Genomic DNA, 21,539 nt, shown 5'->3' on the forward strand with positions numbered 1-21,539 from the left:
GATCCGATAGATAACGAAAAATTAAAGACCAATATTCCAGAAATGATTTTGAGTAAATACATAATATTTTTTTATATAACTAAGATACAATTTCCATTTATAATCATATTGTGATATTGTGATAAAATTAAGGTAAATAAGGAATCTTAATATTCCGAAAATCACAATAATGGGAAAGTGATATTCCGAAAATCACAATAAAAAAAATTAAAAATTATCTTTTAAATAAAAATATATTTTTATAAAATATGCTAATTTTAAGATTTACAGTGATTATAGGCTTAACTCAGAATGCTTTTTTATCTTTTCTCACAAAGAGGAGATCTCAATTGCAAGCCACCTTCTCTTGAAAAAAAAATCCAAATTGTACTAATCAATTATTATAATCACTCGCAATCTCAATATCAAAATATCAACGTTTTATGTAAAATAGACTTTCTTTTTTCCTTTCAAATGAGACGTAAAATAGACTTAAAAAGGCTTATGAACCTGAAAAAAAAATATATAAGAATTAATTTAAATGCTGGGGAGATCGAAATGAAGAAAACTTACTAAAAATCTCAAATATATATGTATCAAAGGAAGAAAATGAGAAGACATCTTAATTAAAGTTGGGATATTTTATGATGTCTCGTGTATTTTAAAGTTTTTTGAAGTATAAATGAAAATAGTAATTTTTAAAATGCATTATATATTATTAAATAATCGCGCTCTCTCTCTCTCGGCTAAATCTTAGCTTTTTGTGGTTTGTGTTTTGTTAATTTTTTATTTTCTTGTTGTTGAAAATGGTTTTGTGAGACAGCTGGATTAATTTTGGGAGGATAGATTGCCTTAGTTTGACATAACTATATATGGGACGATAGTTTACTAATTAATATAATGGCGTTTCACGATATGAACTATTAATACACTACGTACTATGAGCGGTGATCATGTGATCAACTATATATACTAGTACTTACAATTATTTTCACGTGGTTATTGCTTTGCTCAAGTTTTAGTCCCTACTTAAGGCAGAGAATTGAGAATTGCAAAATAATAATTCAAATATACTTGTATTGATCAATTCAAAGAGAAATGTATCCATTAAGTACATAAAAAAGCAATTATTCATGCTCATTTAATAGGTGTAAGTACAATGATAAATGGTGATGATTGCATTGCATGCGCATCATAATAAATAAATATGAAAGCTTAACTTATTAACCAGCGATTAACTTTCCTATAAAAAATGCTTGGACCATAAGTAGACATAAACATGTCAAAAATGAGGGAAAACTGGAGCCATATAAACAAGAGGACAGGAAGGCAAGCTAAAACAATGACTGAATTTCTAAGCCAAATTTGTCCACCAACTATGATGATAAGCGCAGCAGAAAATGCTAGTGTCATGCTTGCGAGTGATAAGAAAAGTGCGGTAAGGCCTATCATCATTTTTGTGGGTAAGGATTTGAGGAAATCTTCTTCTGCGTAACGCGATGTTAAGATTCCTAAGAACATTAAGACTGAAGCTACAGAAGAAAAGAGTGATATGGCGTCTGATATGATGAAAATGTCGAATAATTTGTGCCCTAAGAAAATAGGATAGCCTGAATTTTGATTGTTTCCTCCGGGCACAGTAAATGCTACGGCAAACATTACTGTAAAAACGAGAGCTCCTACGACAGTTGAAGAAGAGGCTGTACGTTTCATCCATTCTTCTGCACCTTTCATCAGCTTGCTGTGGTTTTCTGTAAATAACTCTCGTGGTGTCTTCAAATTCTCATTCTTACTTTCCAAACGGTCAGCTGTCATTATTCTCTCCACTTCCTACATTTGGTAAATCCAAAAAAGTTGAAAATTAATGTTGTATAAATCAAAGAATAAGTTGCTGAAATATAAAAATGTTTTGTATTAAGAGTGATGATAAGTGCACATAAAATAAGGTGCCACGAATTTTTACACACTATAGTATATAGCAAGTTTTGGTAGGACTCACTATCTTAAAAAATGTCATATTAGAATATGTAACCTTTTGGCACATATTTTGTGTGCAATATTGTTTGTATTAATGTCAAAAGCATTTTTAACAATTTTCAAAAGTTCAACATATGTATTGGGGTGTTTATTGGATCATATCCAATATTTTTAGGACTGTCAGATACAATCGATCCATTCTAATTAACTTGTCTCAACCGATTGTATTCATTGGATGTGTCCCCTTGCTTATGTATTTGATCGGATTGTATCCATCCAATATTTTTTTTGCATTTATCTAGCTTAATTTGTTCAAATAATTCATAATATTGTAACTAGAATTATGTATAGTTGTGACTTCTGTAAACATACCCTAAACTATTATAACTTTATCAAAAATACCAAAATCGCTTGTAGCGTTTTCAACAATACCACGGAATACTTTTCCTTTTAGGTGGGGGTTGGGGACATTAGCTCCATGTTCCCAGCTTGAACACACATACAAAAAAAATAGCCGTTCCTCTTTTCATTTCAACACACCAAAGCGAAAGTTCTACTTTTCTATTAAATTCTTCTAATAATATTCTTAGTTTTAAGAAATTATATGTGATCGAGTTCTCACCTTAATATAAACTAGGAGTAGAAACAGTTTTAAGGTGCACCCGTCCTACTTTGTTATCCGGTGTATCATAAGTGATAGATGTTGCACACAATCTTGAAACACCCATGAAAGTATATTATGTGGGCTTCAAATATATATCTCCTAGATTTCGAAACACCATTACCCCTTATATGTGTGTGTGGGAAAATACATAATTAAATTATGGGGAAGTTAACTCATACATAATAAAGTGGCGTACCTTAAACCATTGTAGTTCCCTTTGCATTTGTAAGGGTGTACCTTGAATTCTATTAAGTTGGGTTGGTGGTGCCAACAATGCCGCCATATGCAGCATATTATTTCCATAGTTATCGGTCTCAGTAGCCATTGCTTGTTTGGAACCAAAGCCATGAATGAGAGAAAATATTTTCGGCTGACGGAATTCGATAGCATGCATGAAAATGGTGGATCCCTTTTCATTCTGGTGCCATACAAGTTCAGGAACCATTTGTAGCACGTTAACAAAAAACTCCACATTCCCTCGACCAGCTGCTTCATATAGTGCCTCACATAACGAATCAATCATTTTTGGGTCTAAGGCTTTAATCTCTTCCGATATCAGACCCAGGAGTTCAAAGGAATGGTGGTGAACCAACTTCAATTCATATATTCCTCTGATTCCTGGATCAATTAATAATATATGATGAACAAGATTTATGTAACTCAATATATAATTTCTATAGATTAAGCAATATATAGATTCGCAAATTAAATCAATACAAGAAAATTTCGTATAAATGGGCTTTCAAGAGAGTTATACCTAAAAGCTTGAGGAGTTTTGAAGCTAGTAGATACAATATACCTATACGTCTTTAAATACACATTGTTAGATATAGGTATATTTTTAGCATATACATATATATCAACAACTGATGCTAAATACATGAAAGTTCAAGGACTATGATTACAATATTATTATAATTCGAAGAAATCAGTAACACTATATTGCTAGTAAATTGAATACTGCATTAATGCAGCCTAATTATATATGTGAATTATTATTTGTATCTAACCAAAATACATTGAGGCAGATGCAATTGTACAACTGAAAAGAATTATATATAAAATTTAACCAAACAAATAAGAACTAATTAATATGTATAAGATTATTATTACAGAAATAGTTAGACGTACCCATATTTCTCTGGTTTGTTTGGATATCATCTCGAACATCAATAGAAAAAGAATAGTTGTTATGGTTGGCTTGCTCATGTTGTAGATGCTTTTTTCTTTGCTGGGAGAGCTGCTCATGTTTTGGTATGCGTATACCTAGATATATAATATATACACATACAGATATATAGTAAAAGAACCATAATTAATTACTTGATTAACAAAACAGCTATATTTTATAATTTATATTTGCTCTTAGAGCACTCCCAACAACTTTAGCCCATCAATACAATACCAAATAGAGAGAGAAAAAGAGATATTATATATAAAAAAAAAAAGTTTGAAGAATTACTATTATTTATAAATAAAGATAAGACATTGTAATAATATATAATTTTTTTTTACTATTGTTCTTTATATTTTAAAGGAATATCTAATTAACATAAGCTATAATAAGTACTCTAAATAAGACAACCAAAAATTTAATTACATGTGTGACCATTATATTTTTCATATTTTTTTGACAAAACATGTGACCTTACTAACTAACCAGGAGAATGTAAAACTTATTCCATTTGCAGTAAATTATACTCATAGCAAAAGTCGCATTATTTTTCTGTGAAATTCATTGGTTTCACTAACTTGTAGGAAACACCCAACTTTTTCACCTCCTGAAGGACATGACTAAAAAAATCTTTGATGGAGAGTTAAGAGCTATATAAGAGGGAGTTGATATATGACTAACAGTTATATATCCAGAGTTGCCAAAACGTGAGCTGACTTCCACTAAGAAATGCTGATGATGTGCAGGCCAATTCGAATAGAGGGCATCGGTCCCTATGGTTTGATGCAAAAGCCAATCTTGGGCAACGCTCCAGCAAATTAAAAGCAATGTCTGTACTTGTACCATGTAAATTATTCCACATCCACATATATAATAAGCATATACAATTAGTTAACAGCAAAAAAAAAACAAAATATTGTGGTTAATCAAGTAATGTATATTTGAATTAGTCATAATGAACATGCATATATGCATGCATGTGTACTATTTGAATTATGACATGCAAACTCATTATTTTACACTCAACTCTACTAATATATTCTTTGTAGGTATATAATATTAATTAAGAGTAATGATTAGATCACATGTCATAATAATTTAAAATAATGGGTAAGATGATGATCTAATAAGTCTTACCATATTGTTCCATTCTTATAGCGTACGTTAAAAGACTTGCACCATTTGCACCTTTCTCGGGTAACAAGTCTTCCAAGGGTGTAACGCAGTAGAGATAGCGAGCCATGCTCTTGTTGCCATATGCAAGGGCAAGCACAACGGGAATCATTCCAATATCGGTGGGGATACTCACGATTCTCGGGTTCCTTTTTACCATACATTTTGCTATATTTGTATCTCCATTCATTGTAGCCTCTGCAAGAGCTGTGAAGCCATCCAAGATTCCTCTTCGTTCTAATTCTTTTTCTTCCATTAACTCAACTAACACTTCCACAATATGGGCATGCCCCGCTACGCAAGCAATATGGAGAGCCGACTTGCCAAAATTTAGACTGGTTGCCCTCAATATGCCAGGATTTTTTTCATAAATTTTCTCTGCCTCACTCCATTTACCTTTCTGGATAGCATTGAAGAAACTGTTCTCATTGTTATGGTCTCCTGCCAAATAGTAATTAAACAAGTAGATTATATATAGTTTTTTTTGTTAATGATCTAACAATTAAGTATACTTATAATTTTTCTGGTTTAATTTTATTATTTGAAATGTATTCTAGAATATATATATATATATATATAGGTAACTCTCATTTGTTTTTGCTGTTTGATTTATTTACATTTAATTATTAAGGAATCATGTCTGCAATGAGTTAAGACTATATATTCTTCTATGCCACCTTAATCTTTTGCAATGACTCTTCTTTTTTTTTTTAAAAGAAAAACTAAAACATAATTTGAGTCCAAAATTTAATATATATTTATATTTACATCGTCTCAATTCAAAAACTTCTCAGGTATAAATATATATATATATATATATATTGTGGATCACTCTAGTACATCTACTTTTTTGGCTATACCAATGCATTTTTTTTGTTTTTGACATGTAGATAGTTATAATCCTATTATTTTTATATGATAGTGTACATTGTAATTATTTAGAACATGTCATAAATTTTTAAGAAATTTTCGAATATTTACGGTGCCAAAAACAAGATTTACACAGTTGAATTTCACACATATATAAAAAAAAATACACACCTATGCAACAAGCTATTTGAATCCTGTTTTTGACACTATAAATCATTCAAAATTTCTTAAAAATTTGCAGGATATTTTAAATAACTACAATGTACATTGTTATATAAAAAAATTGGGCCAATGTTGCTGGATTTTAGTAATTTTGCATATTTTGGGAATTTATGGAATATGAGGTATAATTGGGGAAAATATTTGTATTGGGAAGATTATAGGATTCAATTGGGAATTCTAAGTATAATTTGAGGTTTAGTGGAAAATTAGGTTAAATGACCATTTTTTCCTTGGGGATATTTTGAAGAGAAATTATAGGGGAAGGGTATAATGGTCTTTTGACCATAGAGTTAATGAAATGACTAAGTCCTTTTGGCTTTGCTCCTTACATGTTCAAGGCATCCTTTGGCTTTCACTTGACCACCTTGGAAGAGCATTCTCAAAGATACCAAGTTCAAAAGCAAGATCAAGCCTTGATTTTAAAGAGTTTGAAGGAGATTAGAGAATTCTTGGAGGATTAGAAGATGTTGAGGACTTCAAAACCAGCTTAGGATTTTGAAATTTAGTAAGCTAATTCTCACTTTTCGTAGTTTCATGTTCTTGAGAGTGTTCTTGAATTTCTTTGAAGTTTTGGTTTGAATTTCGACCTTTACATGTTTTGGGTGGTTTAAGTGGAGAAAATGATTATATAATTAGGTTTACACTTGTTTCAATGCTTGGTTGCTGCTGGGATTCAAGTTTTGTAAGGTGATTTCTAGATTTGAGGGATAAAAGTTGAGTTTTAAAATCAACTATGGCCAAGTGTGATTTTAATGTGTTTAATGTGTTGTTGAGGTATTTTGTTGTTGATTGTTGGTTGCCTAAGCTATTAGAGGTAATTTGTGGTTGAAAACTACTAGGAAACCTGTTTTGAGTCGAGTTTTTGGGTCTGAGATGCAGGAAAATCGTGGGTTTGAAATTGGGGAAGAACACTTTGGTTTCTGGGTAAATTTGGGTTTCTTGCGACCTAGCACGACCGTGCTAGGTTGTGGCGCGACCGCACTAGTGTCCCAGAAAGCGTGGGATTTTGAATTCAATTTGGGGTTCGAGACCAGGGGCACGACTGTGCCAGTGCCCCAGAAACCCCATAGTTTCTGCAGACGCGACTGCACCAGGTGCCTCGAAATGCTAGTTTTCTAAATTTTTGGGAATAAGACTCGGGGTCTCGAGAATTTGTTTTGGGGGCCCACTTGGGGGCTCGGGGGACATTTTTAGTACCCTGTTAATTGGGAATAGTGGTTCCAAGAGTTAGGGTTTGGATCGGAATTCGAGATCTAGAGTTGAGTTCTGATAAGCGCATACTTACGTTGTAACTAGGGTTTTCGCGAGGCTAGGGACAGGAATCGCACCCAGGGTCGTTTCATCTTTTGCGCAGGACCTGAGGTAAGAAAACTGAAACTTGCACCAGGATTAGGGCATTGGTCCCAGTTTTCGAATATGGTTTTAATCATGTTTGAATATATGTTGAACTGTGAATGTATTTGGGCTATATCTATTGGTGATGTGTTGTGCCTAGCTCCCAATCTCTCTAACACACTCAGTCAATCTCACTTGGTCTCAAGAACACTAGAGAACTTGGTTCTCAAACTTCTGTCTTGAATACACACAAACAGTAACTAAGCACACCACAACAAGAACTAAAACCTCTGTATATTGATTCTCAAAGTGATTACATCAGTACACTAATACATGAGACTAGGTAGCCTATTTATAGACATAAGATCGGGTTACAAGTTGTTACCAGAAAAATAACAAACTTAACAAACTAACTAGTCTAGCTGGAGGGTTTAACATATTGATACATTAGTAGGCAACAAATCACAATTCTCCACCTTGGTTGCTAGTGTACATTACAAAACCAAAAATACAATCTAAAAATAAATCTTGATTGTTGAGTTTAGTCTTCATATCTGAAGGATTGTCTTCAATGGAAACTTTGAGTAGTTTCACCTTTCCTTTTGATATAATATCTCTGATGAAATGCAGCCTCACGTCTATGTGTTTAGTCCTCTTGTGGAAGACTTGGTTCTTGCTCAAATGCAGTGCACTTTGACTGTCACTGTACACAGTTACAATCTTCTGCTTGAGTCCAAATTCTTTGGTTATCCCTTTTAGCCATAATGCTTCCTTAACGACTTCAGTACATGCAATATATTTTGCCTCAGTAGTTGATAAGGCAACAATAGATTGTAGGTTAGCCTTCCAACTTATGGTGTATCCTGAAAGTTGAAACACATAGCCTGCTTGAGACCTCCTAGAATCGACATCCCCTGCATAATCTGAATCCACATAGCCAGTGACCTCTGCATTGTACTATTAGAACCATATATTAATCCAACATTACTAGTCCCTCTAAGGTAACTCATAATCCATTAGACAACTCTCCAATGCTCAATGCCCGGATCTCCCATAAATCTACTAACTACACTTACACCATAGCACAAATCTGGTCTAGTGCATACCACTACATACATAATGCTTCCAACTACATTTGTATATGGTATATTTTCCATGTACCTGACATCTTCTTCAGTGGAAGGAGTTTGTGTGTTTGAGAGTCTGAACTGCTGCCCAATTGGTGTGCTAACTGCCTTGACATCAGTAAAATCAAATCTATCAAGGATCTTTGAAATGTACCCTTTCTAAGAAAATTTGAGTTTCTTCTTTTGTTTGTTTCGAGTAATTTCTATACCCAAATTTTTCTTGGCATGTCCGAGATCCTTCATGTCAAACTCCCTGCTCAATAGCTTCTTTACCTTGTTGATTTCTCCCATATGTTTGCTAGCTATTAACATATCATCAACATAAATAAGTAAGTATACCAGTCCCTTTGCATTTCTAACATACACACAACTATCATAAGCACTCCTTTTGAAAACATATTTGGTAACAAAATCATCAAACTGCTTATACCATTGCCTTGGTGATTGTTTTAAGCCATACAAGGACCTCTTGAGTAGACACACATGTTCTTCCTTTCCTTCCTCTTCAAAACCTTCTGGTTGCTTCATAAGTATCTCTTCTTCAAGGTCTCCATGAAAAAAGGTTGTTTTTACATCTAGTTGCTCAAGTTCAAGATCTTCAATGGCCACCAAACTGAGTAATAATCTGATTGATGTATGCTTCACTACAGGGGAAAAAATCTCATTGTAATCAATCCCTTCCCTCTGTGTGAAGCCTTTGGCCACTAATCTGGCCTTGTATCTAGCTTTCTTAGTCCCTACAATGCCTTCTTTGAACTTGTAGATCCACTTACAGCCAACAATTTTATTTCCAGCTGGTTTAACAACTAATGTCCATGTGTTGTTTTTGTTTAGAGATTCAATCTCTTCTTCCATTGCTCGAATCCACTCAAGTCTGTCACTGATCTCATTGCTTCTTGGTATGACTTAGGTTCATCTTCAATCATACCTGCAACATTCAAAGCATAATGAACTATGTCAGCAAAACCAAATCGGTCAGGGGGTCTTACTGCTATTCTTTTGCGATCTCTTATTAGTTGATAGTCTTGAGTGTTTTCCTCTCATGATCTTCATCACTTTCCACTAAAGCTTCATTATCCTCATCTTCTAAATGTTCTTCATGTCTCTCTGCTTCAACTTGCTCATCTTGTGCCCTTTCTCCGTGAGTCTTCACCTTAACTTGTGAGCTCTCATCTATTGCACTTTGTCCATATGTAGGTTGAGTTCTTAGGGTATCTTTGTACATCTTTTCTTCTTCAAAGATGACATCCCTACTTATAAAGAACTTCTGATGGTTTCCTTGATCTATACTCCACATTCTGTAGCCTTTAACTCCCTCGGGATAGCCCAGAAATATGCACTTTCTGGCCCCCCTTGGTTCTAGCTTATCCTGTTGAATATGGGCATATGCCACACATACAAAAATTATGAGATGACCATAGTTAGTAGCTCTTCCTATCCAAACTTCAATTGGAGTTTTGGATCTAATAGCTGAGGAAGATCAGGTAACAAGCTGTGGCAACAGCTTCACCCCAAAAACTCTTTCGTAGACCCGAATAGATGAGCATGCACCTTACTCTTTCTAGAATAGTTATGTTCATTCTCTCTGTTAAACCATTCTGTTGGGTGGTTCAAGAACAATTAAATGTCTTCTAATACCATGTTTCTTGCAATACTGATTGAACTCTTCAGCACAAAATTCCAAGCCATTGTCTGTCCTCAACTTCTTAAGCTTCTTCCCAGACTGATTTTCAAGTAAAGTTTTCCATTCCGTGAACTTTTTAAATTTGTCATTCTTGTTCATCAACATGTACACCCAGACATATCTCGAATGGTCATCTATGAGAGATAAGAAGTACCTGGCTCCACCTTTTGTTGTTGTCCTTGAATGCTCCCACAAGTCTGAATGAACATAGTTCATTATTCCTTTTGAAACATGCAAACCAGTCCCAACTTTCACTCTAGTTGCCTTCCCAAGCACACAATGTTCAGAGAATTCTAGCTCCTCAATGTGATCTTTGCCAAATACTCCTTGCTTCTTGAGAATCTTTAATCCTCCATTACTCATGTGGCCGAGTCTTCTATGCCAAGTCATTGTAGAATTCCTGAAATCCTTCATAACAATATTAACTTGGGGCTTCATTGTGCTGCCTTGTAGAATGTATATCCCATTCTCCTTTATTCCCTTCATTATAGTCATTGAACCTTTTAATACTTTCAAGATTCCACTTTCAATCTTAACATGACACCCTTCTTGATCAAGCATTTGCCTTGTAGAATGTATATCCCATTCTCCTTTATTCCCTTCATTATAGTCATTGAACCCTTTAATACTTTCAAGGTTCCACTTTCAATCTTAACATGACACCCTTCTTGATCAAGCATTTCCACATAAATCAGTTTTCTTTTTATTTCAGGAACATGCCTGACTTGTCTAAGTTCTGTAGTAACTCCACCATGTACATTTTGCTTGATAGTTCCAATACCAATCACAGAACATGCTCGATTATCTCTCAGCTTAATAGTTCTTCCTTTGATTTCTTGATAAGTATTGAACTGAGATTTGTCAGGACAAATATGAAAAGAGCAACCCGGATCTATGACCCAGCCTTTCTTGAAATCTTCATTTGAAACCACAAGAACTCCAGCACTATCATACCATTCACTGTCATTTACTTCTGATGCAAGATCAACATTTCCAGATTGATTCTTGTTGTAGCTTTTAAAAACTAGACATTCTTTCTTCAGATGAGTTGTTTTGTTGCAGATAAAACATCTCCTCTTGAACTTTGATGATGACTTCCCTTTTCCTTGATTATTGTGCTCTTTGTTCTCCTTCTTGGATGATTTTCCTCTGACCAGTAATTTATCTCGAGAAACCTCTTCCTTAAGCTCGGATTTCCTCTTCATCTCTTTAGACATTAGTGCATTTTGGACCTCTTCTAATGTTAAAGAGTCCTTTCCATACATCATGGTGTCTACGGAATGTTCATAACTCTCTGTAGGCAGTGAGTTTAGAACTATGATCGCCTGGTCTTCATCCTCCACCTTGATGTCGATGTTCTCTAGATCAAGAATGATCTTGTTGAAATCATCAAGGTGATCTTCTATGCTTTTACCTATTTGCCACTTGAATGAGTAGAGTTTCTGCTTCAAGAACAATCAGTTTGCTAAAGATTTTGTCATGTAAAGTGTTTCCAACTTCTTCCAAAGCCCAACAGCTGTTGTCTCCTTTGAAACTTCCCTCAAGACTTTGTCACCAAGACTCAAGATGATGACATTGTAGGCCTTCTCCAAGATCTCAGCCTTTTCCTTCTCAATCTTGCCCTTGATGTCACCTTCCCCAAGCAAAGCCTCTTGAATTCCACAAACCGAAACCATTCTTTCTAGAAAACTTTTCCAGATCGAACTTGGCATTTCCCATCCTCGTCGATTGTCCATCTGAATCTTCAAACAGAAATCAAGACTCCCTTCGAACAACCTGGCTCTGATACCAGTTGTTGTGCCCAACTCCCAATCTCTCTAACACACTCAGTCAATCTCACTTGGTCTCAAGAACACTAGAGAACTTGGTTCTCGGACTTCTGTCTTGAATACACACAAACAGTAACTAAGCACACCACAACAAGAACTAAAACCTCTGTATATTGATTCTCAAAGTGATTACATCAGTACACTAATACATGAGACTAGGTAGCCTATTTATAGACATAAGCTCGGGTTACAAGTTGTTACCAAAAAAATAACAAACTTAACAAACTAACTAGTCTAGCTGGAGGGTTTAACAGATTGGTACATTAGTAGAAAACAAATCACATGATGAGTATGTGATTTATATCTGTTTATATTTGTCTAGAATGTTCACCTAGAGAGTCGTAATCGACAATAAGCATGCGTAATGCAGGCCATTATGGCAGGGCCACTACTGGAGTGTGGTATGCGCTCATTCGGTATTGAGGTCGCATGAATGAATTGTATGCTTGCTTGAGTCTGATTATAACTGCGAAACATGATATTTATGGTTTATACTTTGTCGATTAACTATTTTTGCTTACTTGGGTTTTCTTGCTGGGCCTTGGCTCACGGGTGCTATGTGGTGCAGGTAAAGACAAAGAAAAGTTGGAACAAGCATGAGTTGAAAAGTTCTAGAGGCAGTGTGTACATATGTAGCCTGCTCAATCGTCACGATCGGGATCTTTTGAGAGACTAGGGTTGAATTTAGTTTTCGCCACTTAGTTCGGCTATTGTTGTAACCCCAAACATGTTATATTTTGTTTATAAACTCTTTTTGGGATCCCTTGTATATGTTTAAACACTTTAATTAAAAGTTTAACCCTTTCGACCAAAGTTTTTAATACTTAAACCATTACTTAACTTTAATTACACGTTCAAAGTCCAAATGAGACTCGCTAAACGAGTTAAGCTCTCGCTAAACAAGTTAAGTACTATTTTAAGCATACAGTATAACAATTCTTAATTAGTAGGGGTGTTACAAGTACTACGTTTAATTTTATCATTTATGTTACTAAGATATTAATGAAGTCATTTTTAAAGTTTAACCGTTTCAAAACCTGAAATTACGTAGGATATGTTTATGTTTTAAAAAATAAAATTCCAATATTTTTTGGGATAAAAAAAATTAACTCAACCTTCCATCGCTAAATTGAGACCTTCCTCAATAAATTCGAACATTCTTCAATCATTATTGAATCCCACTTACAAGGTAATAGGTCGAAACATATTCAACCGAGGTAGCAAAGGATCCTCAAAATGATGTATATCTGGCCACAACCCACCCTCCACATCACTCCTTCTCACCCCCATATAATACTTCTCCACATGTAAGATATCCCATTATTCTCTTTTGCCTCAAGAAGCGCACTACTCTTGAAATACTTAGCTTTTAAGACTCTATATATATAGCCATCAAATAAGAAGGATTGTTTAGAATACGCCACCTTAGCCACCAATGCTTGGCTAAAGGCCTCAAGTTCCCTAAAATCGAGCCCCCTCCTTCTTTGAAAGGCAAAGCAACTCTCACATTTTCCAATGCATTTTATGGGTCTCATTTGATGACCCCACCAAAACCATGCCACCATCACTTAAAGTTCCTCACAAAGAGCTTTAGGGAAACAAAAAACACTCATAGTGTAGTTTGGAATGGTTAAAGATACTGCTTTAATAAGCACCTCCTAGCAATTATAAATTACCTTTCCACATTTGAAGCTTCTTCCACACATTAGCCTTGATGTCTTGAAACACAATCTTCTTCTTCATTCCAATAAGAAAAGGGAGGCCCAAATACCGGGCATATTCATTACAATCCACCAACTCCATTAATGAGTGATTGTGTGTCCTAAATGAAGACTTACAAAGGATGACACATTGACCTAAGCTCTTAAACACGAAGAACATACAACAAAGCACAACACTCCTTTTTCAAGGCTTTATAGAACAACATGCTATCGTCAGCAAAGAAAAGATAACTAATTTTAGACCATAAAATTACGATCATAAAATCAACATAGTAATATATATTCACAGTTTTTACGTACCATCTTCCAGCACTGGATTTCCAAGAGGTCTTGGCTTTAAGTGTGATCCCAGACCCACTATTTTCTTCTTGCTTATGTATAAGTTCTGCATTCCAATAATAAAATATACAAGCCAATATATAAGCAATTAATATAGTCTAGTGTGACAAAACTATTAAATTTATTTAGCGCTCAACGAACTCAATATATATATATATGTATATAATATGATGTTGAATAGTGTAGCTTGTTGGCTTTAACTATCTTTGTATCAGCATTAGTTAGTCGTTAAAATGTGGTTAAATTTCTGCTAATCCTTTCTTCTTGTTTTCCAGCTCCTTGTCATTTGTTCTTTTCAGCTCTATAAATGATTAAGTCTTCAGCCTCTGTTTTCACTGATCATAAATATTACGCATTCTTTGCATATAATGATATATATTAATCACAAACTTTTTAGTAATCAATATTTTATTGAAAACAACCAAAGTGTAATACATCTAGAGAAAAAGGAACAAATTTCTCTAGCATCATCTACCCTAATTAAAAGTATGAACAGCTAAATCATGAGTAAAACAAACATAAATTAAGAACATTGAGAAAATTGGATAATAAATTTGTAATATTCTCTAATTAATAACCTAATTCTTAGAAATACTAAAGTATCAAATAGTCAGATTCAACAGACCAAAAAGATGAGATTCATCCAAAGCGAACATAAAACCACACCATAACTACAATACACTTATAATAATATATATAAGAGTCAACTCATAATCATATTCAGTATTATAATTCATTCCTGTAATAGGAAAAGGAAATTACTACAACCGACGGAGGCAGGAGTGTTTCTAAGTTACATGTATTTCTATTAATTAATTATTAATTAGTATTTTCACTTGATTAATATCTCTCAAAATAAATTAGCAAGGATCAACAAAGGTAGGAGAGTTTTCTGCACCAAGATGGTTTGATCCAACCCAAGCTATACATTACAAACATTTAAGATGCAAACATTTGATCGATTTTCAGATGCAAATTAAGAGTAGCCTATGAGGAAGAACTGACAGAGCTTAAAAAATGAAGTGCGAAGAAAAAAAATGCATTAAGAGGATGATCGATATGGTGACTGAAAAGCTCATTCGTTATTAGGACAGAAAAATCATATTTATATATATACACATAATTAATTGAGAAAAAAAATGAAATGAATTTTCCAGTCATAGTATATATGATTTTGTTCAGTTGAGGATGAGATAATTAAACGGTGATGATAGGAAGAAAAAGCAACTAAATTAGATTATAACACTACAACTTGCTCTTGTTTTGTTATAGTGGTTCATTGAGAGAGATGTATTGTATAGTATACCTTGCCCCTATTGGATGTGCAGGCGGTACTACTGCTGCTCATTATTTCACCACTTGGATCTTCTTCTGCTTCCCAATCCCAATTAATTAAACTTGGCTATATTATTAATCGCAAATACCTTTTCCTGCACAAAAGGACACTCGTATTGTATTGTTCATATTTAGACCTTGCGCAGAAGCAGGGACCAGGGGACGGGACGGGACGGCGGCTTTGGTTGGATATGAGAAAAAGAAAAAGAAAAATAAAAGGAATGATAAGAAGAATAGGACCAAATTTTGACCAAATTACCCCTTAAGAATGAATATAACTTTTTCACAAAAATATTTGTAATATTGAAATAAATATATATTTTCTAGAAACTTAACAAATAAGTTTTTATTATACAAAAAAGTAACAATATAGCATTTATACTTTTCATATTACATGTTACATTAAAAATACATCTGTTACAGATTTTTTTTTTATTATTTAAGAAAAATGATAATTATAATTTTTTTTGTCATTTAGATTGAGTTTTTTTTTTTTTAAATTCTTCATTTATTGGGAAGAAAAATATTTGTTTTTGTTGAGCTTTGACAAAGAAGTACAAGTAGAGAAAACAGTGAGACTTAACCGATCACTTTCTGGTTCACAAGATTGATTATTTTGTCAATGATATTCGAAAAGTAATAAAAGAACAAGAAAATATTAAGGGTAAAAACGATGTATAATAATTCGGAAAAAGAATATTTATTCCACTCAATTTTATTTTTTTTATAAATTATTCCACTTAATTTTTAATAGAATAATAATAATTCAGATTCAATTTTTCTTTTTGGGAACTTAAAATCTGTAGACCCACAGACGAGAAATTATTTGTTTTCTTTCTTTTTTTTTTCTGAAATTTGTAGGCTAATGTGTATTTGTATGGAATTTACGTGAAATATGGGAAAATTCAATAAAATTTGATATATATATATAGTTTTTTTTTTTTGTATTTTTTATGGTATTTTTTGTTGTTTAACCTTTTTATAAGTTTTGTTTTCCCATATTTATCAAATAATTTATTTTATATCCCATATTTTATTGTATAAGTTTATTTATTCAATCTATGAATTTTTGTGGGAGTATTTCAGATATTTTAAGTATTATTATTATTTTGGAAAATAATTTTTGTAAGAAAATCATAATTCAGTAGTTTTTTCTTATGTATGCATGTGAATTTTTGTGATGGCATTTCAGTCATTTTAAGTATTATTATTATTTTTGGAAAACAATTTTTGTAACAAAATCTATTCTCAGTAATTTTATCTTATGCATGTAGGTACTCGAGTACCTATATTTTCTATTGTTTTTTAATCTTCATTATCACGTTTTTCTTCATTTTATCATTCTATTGTCTTCAACAATTGATATTGTGTTATTTGTTCTCATTTTTCTTTCTATTTTAGGGTTTTTTAAGTTTATCATTGTGGATTTTGTGCCTTTTGTGTTGTCTTCGTCTCGGTGACTACCTGATTTCAGTTGTGTTTTTACAGATTGCTTCAGTATCACGTTTTTGTATATCCTTTAGTTCAAATTTTTTCTCTTCTTCAGCATTTTGATTTTTTGACTTGATTTCTTCTTTTTGTTCTTTTTTTAGGGTTTTATAGGGTTTCAATTGACCGAGCTATTCGCCTTGGGGAGCACTAGTGCTTTTTGTCAAAAAGAAGGACGGGAGTATGAGGATGTGCATCGACTATCAAGAACTAAATAAAGTGACGATTAAGAATAGGTACCCTTTGACTTGAATAGACGATCTTTTTGATCAACTACAAGAATCTACGGTATTCTCAAAGATAGATTTGCGGTCAGAGTATCATCAGTTAAAAGTACGAGAAAAAAATATCCCAAAGACGACTTTTAGAACTAGATATGGACACTACAAATTCCTAGTAATGTCTTTTGGCTTAACGAACGCACCAGCCGCGTTCATGGATCTTATCAACCGAGTATTTAAGGACTACCTGGATAAGTTTGTTGTGGTGTTTATAGATAACATATTGATTTACTCAAGGATGAAAGCTGAGCATGAAAAGCACCTGCGACTGACGTTGGGACGACTCAAAAGTCATCATTATACGCTAAGTTTAAGAAATGCGAATTCTGGCTAGAGAAGGTGGTATTTCTAGGACACATTGTGTCTAAAAATGGCATAGAAGTAGTCCCAGCCAAGATTAAAGCAGTGAAGGACTGGCCTAAACTCAAGAGTGCCATGGAGGTGAGAAGTTTTCTGGGGTTGGCAGGATACTATAGACGATTTGTTGAAGGGTTCTCCAAAATAGCTACACCCTTAACAAATTTGACACGGAAGCCACAAAAATTTGTATGGACAGAGAAATGCGAAGAAAGCTTCCAAACGTTAAAGGACAAGCTCATATCAGCCCCAGTTCTATGCGTCCCAAACAATAAGGGCAAGTTTGTAGTGTATTGCGACGTGCCAAAGCAGGGACTTGTATGCGTTTTGATGCAAGATGAAAAAAGTGGCCGCATATGCCTCGAGACATCTAAAGGAGTACAAACATCGGTACCCGGCCCATGACTTATAATTAGCAGCAGTAGTTTTCGCTCTAAAGATTTGGAGGCATTATTTGTATAGAGAAAAGTGTGAAATCTATACGGACCACAAAAGTCTAAAGTACTTCTTTACACAGAAGGAGTTCAATATAAGGCAACGGAGGTGGTTGTAGTTAGTAAAGGACTATGATTGTGAGATCTTGTATCATCTAGGAAAGGCTAATGTCATGGCAGCCGGAGTTACAGAAGCTTATCAACACTTAAGAGGATAACTCAACACTTACAAGATGATATTAAGAGGTCCGGAATTGAGCTAATAACTAGACAACTAGCTGACCTCACGATTAAGTCAACACTAATGGAAGAAATAAAGGAGAAACAACAAGAGGACGAGTTTCTTCTTAAGATGAAGGCAGCACTACAAAGCTCAGAGAATATTGATTTCTCCTTAACAAAAGAAGGCATGCTACGATATAGGAACCGAGTATGTGTGCCTGAAAGTGGTGAATTAAGAGAAAGTATTATGAAGGAAGTGAACACTACTCCGTATTCACTTCACCTGGGATCGACCAAGATGTACAACGATGTCAAGACAATGTAATGGTGGCTGGGGATGAAGAAAGATATAGCAGAATTTGTAGCAAAATGTCTTACATGTCAACAAGTTAAGGTTGAACATCAGAAACCCGCTGGAACATTGCAACCATTGGAGATTCCTGAGTGGAAATGGGAAGATATAGCGATGGACTTCGTGACGGGATTACCAAGGACCACCAAGCAACATGACTCTGTTTGGGTGATAGTAGATAGACTCACAAAATCTGCTCACTTCTTACTGTTGACCACGTTTTTGGGCAACGACGTGTAGACGTCAAAACGACAAAAACCTTCAAGAGAAATATACGACACAGACAATTTTTATAGTGGTTCAGCCCCAATGTGTTGGTAATAGCCGAATCCACTTAGAGTTATGATTATAGATCTACACTCAAGATCAAATGAACCTGAGTCAACTGAGTTTCTTCAGTGCAGATTAAAAGAATACAAGAGTTCTCTCAAGATACAATTACTCTCTCTCTGGAAAAAATGAAATCATAACCCCTTTTTATGGTGCCCTGAGCCTTGTATTTATAGGCTCAGGATCGTACAGATGATGTCCCCCATAATCATAATATTTTATTATTCTCACTATATTCAATTAACAATAATATTCAAAATACAACAAAACACTATATTTATGGGATAATCTGAGAGATTACCGCGCAGGTAAGACCGATTTTGTTGAAGCCGTTTCTGGGATCTTTTGCGTAGCCCTGCTCTGTCTAGTCGATCCACATCACACTCAGAAGGAAAACTGAAGGGCCAAAATTCCTCACTAGTCGGCCAAATCTTCACTGGTCGGACAAACACCTTGCTGGGCAGACCTGCACTAGGACTGGGCGGACATGCACTTGTCCGGTCGGCCATGGTCATGACTGGTCGGCCAAGGTCATGCCTGGGCAGACAGGCATTTGACTGGTCGGCCAAGGCCATGCCTGGGCAGACAGGCATGTGACTGGTCGGCCAAGGTCATGACTGGTCGATCATGACACTTGATTGGCTAGTCAAAAATCTTCTCTCGTTTACCGGGTCACTCCTAAGCCAGATTACCCAACCATTCCTTGCCATTTGTCACTTCCATTGCCACGTCATCATTTTCAAATTTTGGGGATAACCCTTACCAATAAGAACATTTTATAATGATGAGCAGTACGCAGAGCTTTACGTGGCAAACATAGTGAGACTACATGGAGTTCCAAAGACAATAATCTCCGATAGAGGATCAGTTTTCACATCAAAGTTCTGGGAAGGTTTACAGCGTGCAATGGGCACTAAGTTAAAACTAAGTACGACATTTCACCCTCAAACCGATGGTCAGTCAGAACATACAATCCAAATATTAGAAGATATGTTGAGGGCATGTGTGTTAGACTTCTCAGGTTCATGGAGCAAGTATCTTCCATTAATAGAATTCTCTTACAACAACAGTTATCAGGCAACGATAGGCATGTCACCTTATGAGATGCTATATGGACGGAAATGTCGATCACCACTTCATTGGGATGAGGTTGGTAAAAGATGATATGTAGGACCTGAGGTTGTAAGAGAAGCAACTGAGGCAGTAGAAAAGATAAGACAACGAATGGTTGCCGCTCAAAGTTTCCAAAAGAACTATGCCGACGATAAGAGGCGAACTGTTGAATTTTCAGTAGGCAATCTAGTCTTTCTCAAAGTTTCTCCGATGAGGAGAATTATGTGTTTTGGAAAGAAAGGAAAGCTAAGCCCGAGGTTTATAGGTCCTTTTGAGATATTGGACAAAGTAGGGCATGTAGCGTATCGGTTGGCTTTACCGCCATCATTAGCTAAAACGAATAACATTTTTCATGTATCAATGTTGAGAAAATACATATTAGATCCATCCCATGTGCTCGATTACAAGGCTCTGGAGTTAAAACAAGATTTCAGTTATGAAGAACGGCCAGTACGCATTCTAGAGCAGGGAACAAAGTAGTTAAGGTCCAAAAGTATCCCTACTGTTAAAATCTTGTGGAGCAATAGTTCTGAAAGAGAGGCAGCATGGGAATTGGAGGCAGATATGAGGGAACAATATCCAGAGATATTTGGTGAGTAAACTTTTGAGGACGAAATTTCTTTAAGGAGGGAAGATTGTAATATCCAAGTAGCTTAGTTATTTAATTGGTTGCTATTTACTTATGACATATTCATTAATAGTGCTAATTTAAAATAATATTTTTAGTTGTGGTATTATTTTAATTAATTTTAGAAAAGTGAGATGATTGCATAGATTACCATAGAACTAGGTTATCAGATAAATTGGTATTTATCTTAAGTTTAGAGAATACTCTATTTAATTATTTAAGTTCCTTGAGTTTAAAGGATAGTTCTTAATATCTATTATAGATAAATTAAGGATAATTAATTTAAAAATCTAGTTAATGGACTATATACATAAATATATGTCAACCAAAACGGGAATAAGTCGATTGTTTTTCTTATGTTATTGAATATCTAGAAAATTATAAGAAATTGGTAGTATTTAAACATTTTTAGAAACGTTACTGATATTACTCAATTAGTTAGTTATAGTTAATAGTGGAATATATAGATATTTTCTTTGATATTCAGTTGTAGAATTCAATTTGAAATGAGATATTTGAAGTTAGTGTTTACATGGTTGAGAGATTATAGGTAGATTTGTTTAAGATATTTAGAATTTTTGAAATATGAATTTATATTTTTGGTGGGGAATCACGTGCATGTTAGTAGTAATAATAATAATAAGATAAAATTTAAAAGAAGCTGTCAGCATAGATAATTATTGGTATTGAAAAAAATATATTATTTTATTACATGTAAAGGAGATTTCGGTTGTGTCTTATTGAAGTAAAAACAAAACAAGTTAATAGATATATTAGTGATGGTTAAAGTTAATAGTATTTTATTATTATTTAAACTAAATATTTGACCAGATAGATATATTAGTAATAGTTAAAGTTAATAGTATTTTATTATTTAAACTAGATAATCGGTACATAAATTAAGT

The 21,539-nt window shown here is 34.2% G+C and overlaps 1 protein-coding gene across 2 annotated transcripts; it reads right to left on the reverse strand.

Moving 5' to 3' along the window:
• Positions 1-1,039: 1,039 nt before the first annotated feature.
• Positions 1,040-15,619, reverse strand: LOC133797784 (uncharacterized). 2 transcript variants are annotated; one of them, XM_062235831.1, is made up of 8 exons: positions 15,401-15,619; positions 14,056-14,140; positions 4,932-5,408; positions 4,476-4,625; positions 3,752-3,886; positions 3,378-3,419; positions 2,817-3,238; positions 1,040-1,809 (listed from the first exon to the last, which is right to left on the reverse strand). In XM_062235831.1, the coding sequence occupies exons 1-8, from the start codon at positions 15,440-15,442 to the stop codon at positions 1,195-1,197; spliced, it is 1,968 nt and encodes a 655-aa protein (XP_062091815.1). In that variant the 5' UTR covers positions 15,443-15,619; the 3' UTR covers positions 1,040-1,194. The 2 variants fall into 2 exon arrangements, with proteins under 2 accessions (XP_062091815.1, XP_062091814.1); XM_062235830.1 differs by lacking the exons at positions 3,378-3,419; positions 14,056-14,140; positions 15,401-15,619 and adding an exon at positions 13,711-13,852.
• Positions 15,620-21,539: the final 5,920 nt, after the last annotated feature.

The sequence above is a fragment of the Humulus lupulus genome, chromosome 8 (genome assembly GCF_963169125.1).
Source record: "Humulus lupulus chromosome 8, drHumLupu1.1, whole genome shotgun sequence".
Taxonomy (NCBI): domain Eukaryota; kingdom Viridiplantae; phylum Streptophyta; class Magnoliopsida; order Rosales; family Cannabaceae; genus Humulus; species Humulus lupulus.

Coding starts and splice junctions, on each gene's coding strand:
- LOC133797784 (XM_062235831.1), bottom strand. CDS start 15,442: ATGAGCAGCAGTAGTACCGCCTGCACATCCAATAGGGGCAAG. Junction 3,420..3,751: donor AACAAACCAGAGAAATATGG/GTACGTCTAACT, acceptor AAAGACGTATAG/GTATATTGTATCTACTAGCT. Junction 3,239..3,377: donor AAAACTCCTCAAGCTTTTAG/GTATAACTCTCT, acceptor TAATTGATCCAG/GAATCAGAGGAATATATGAA.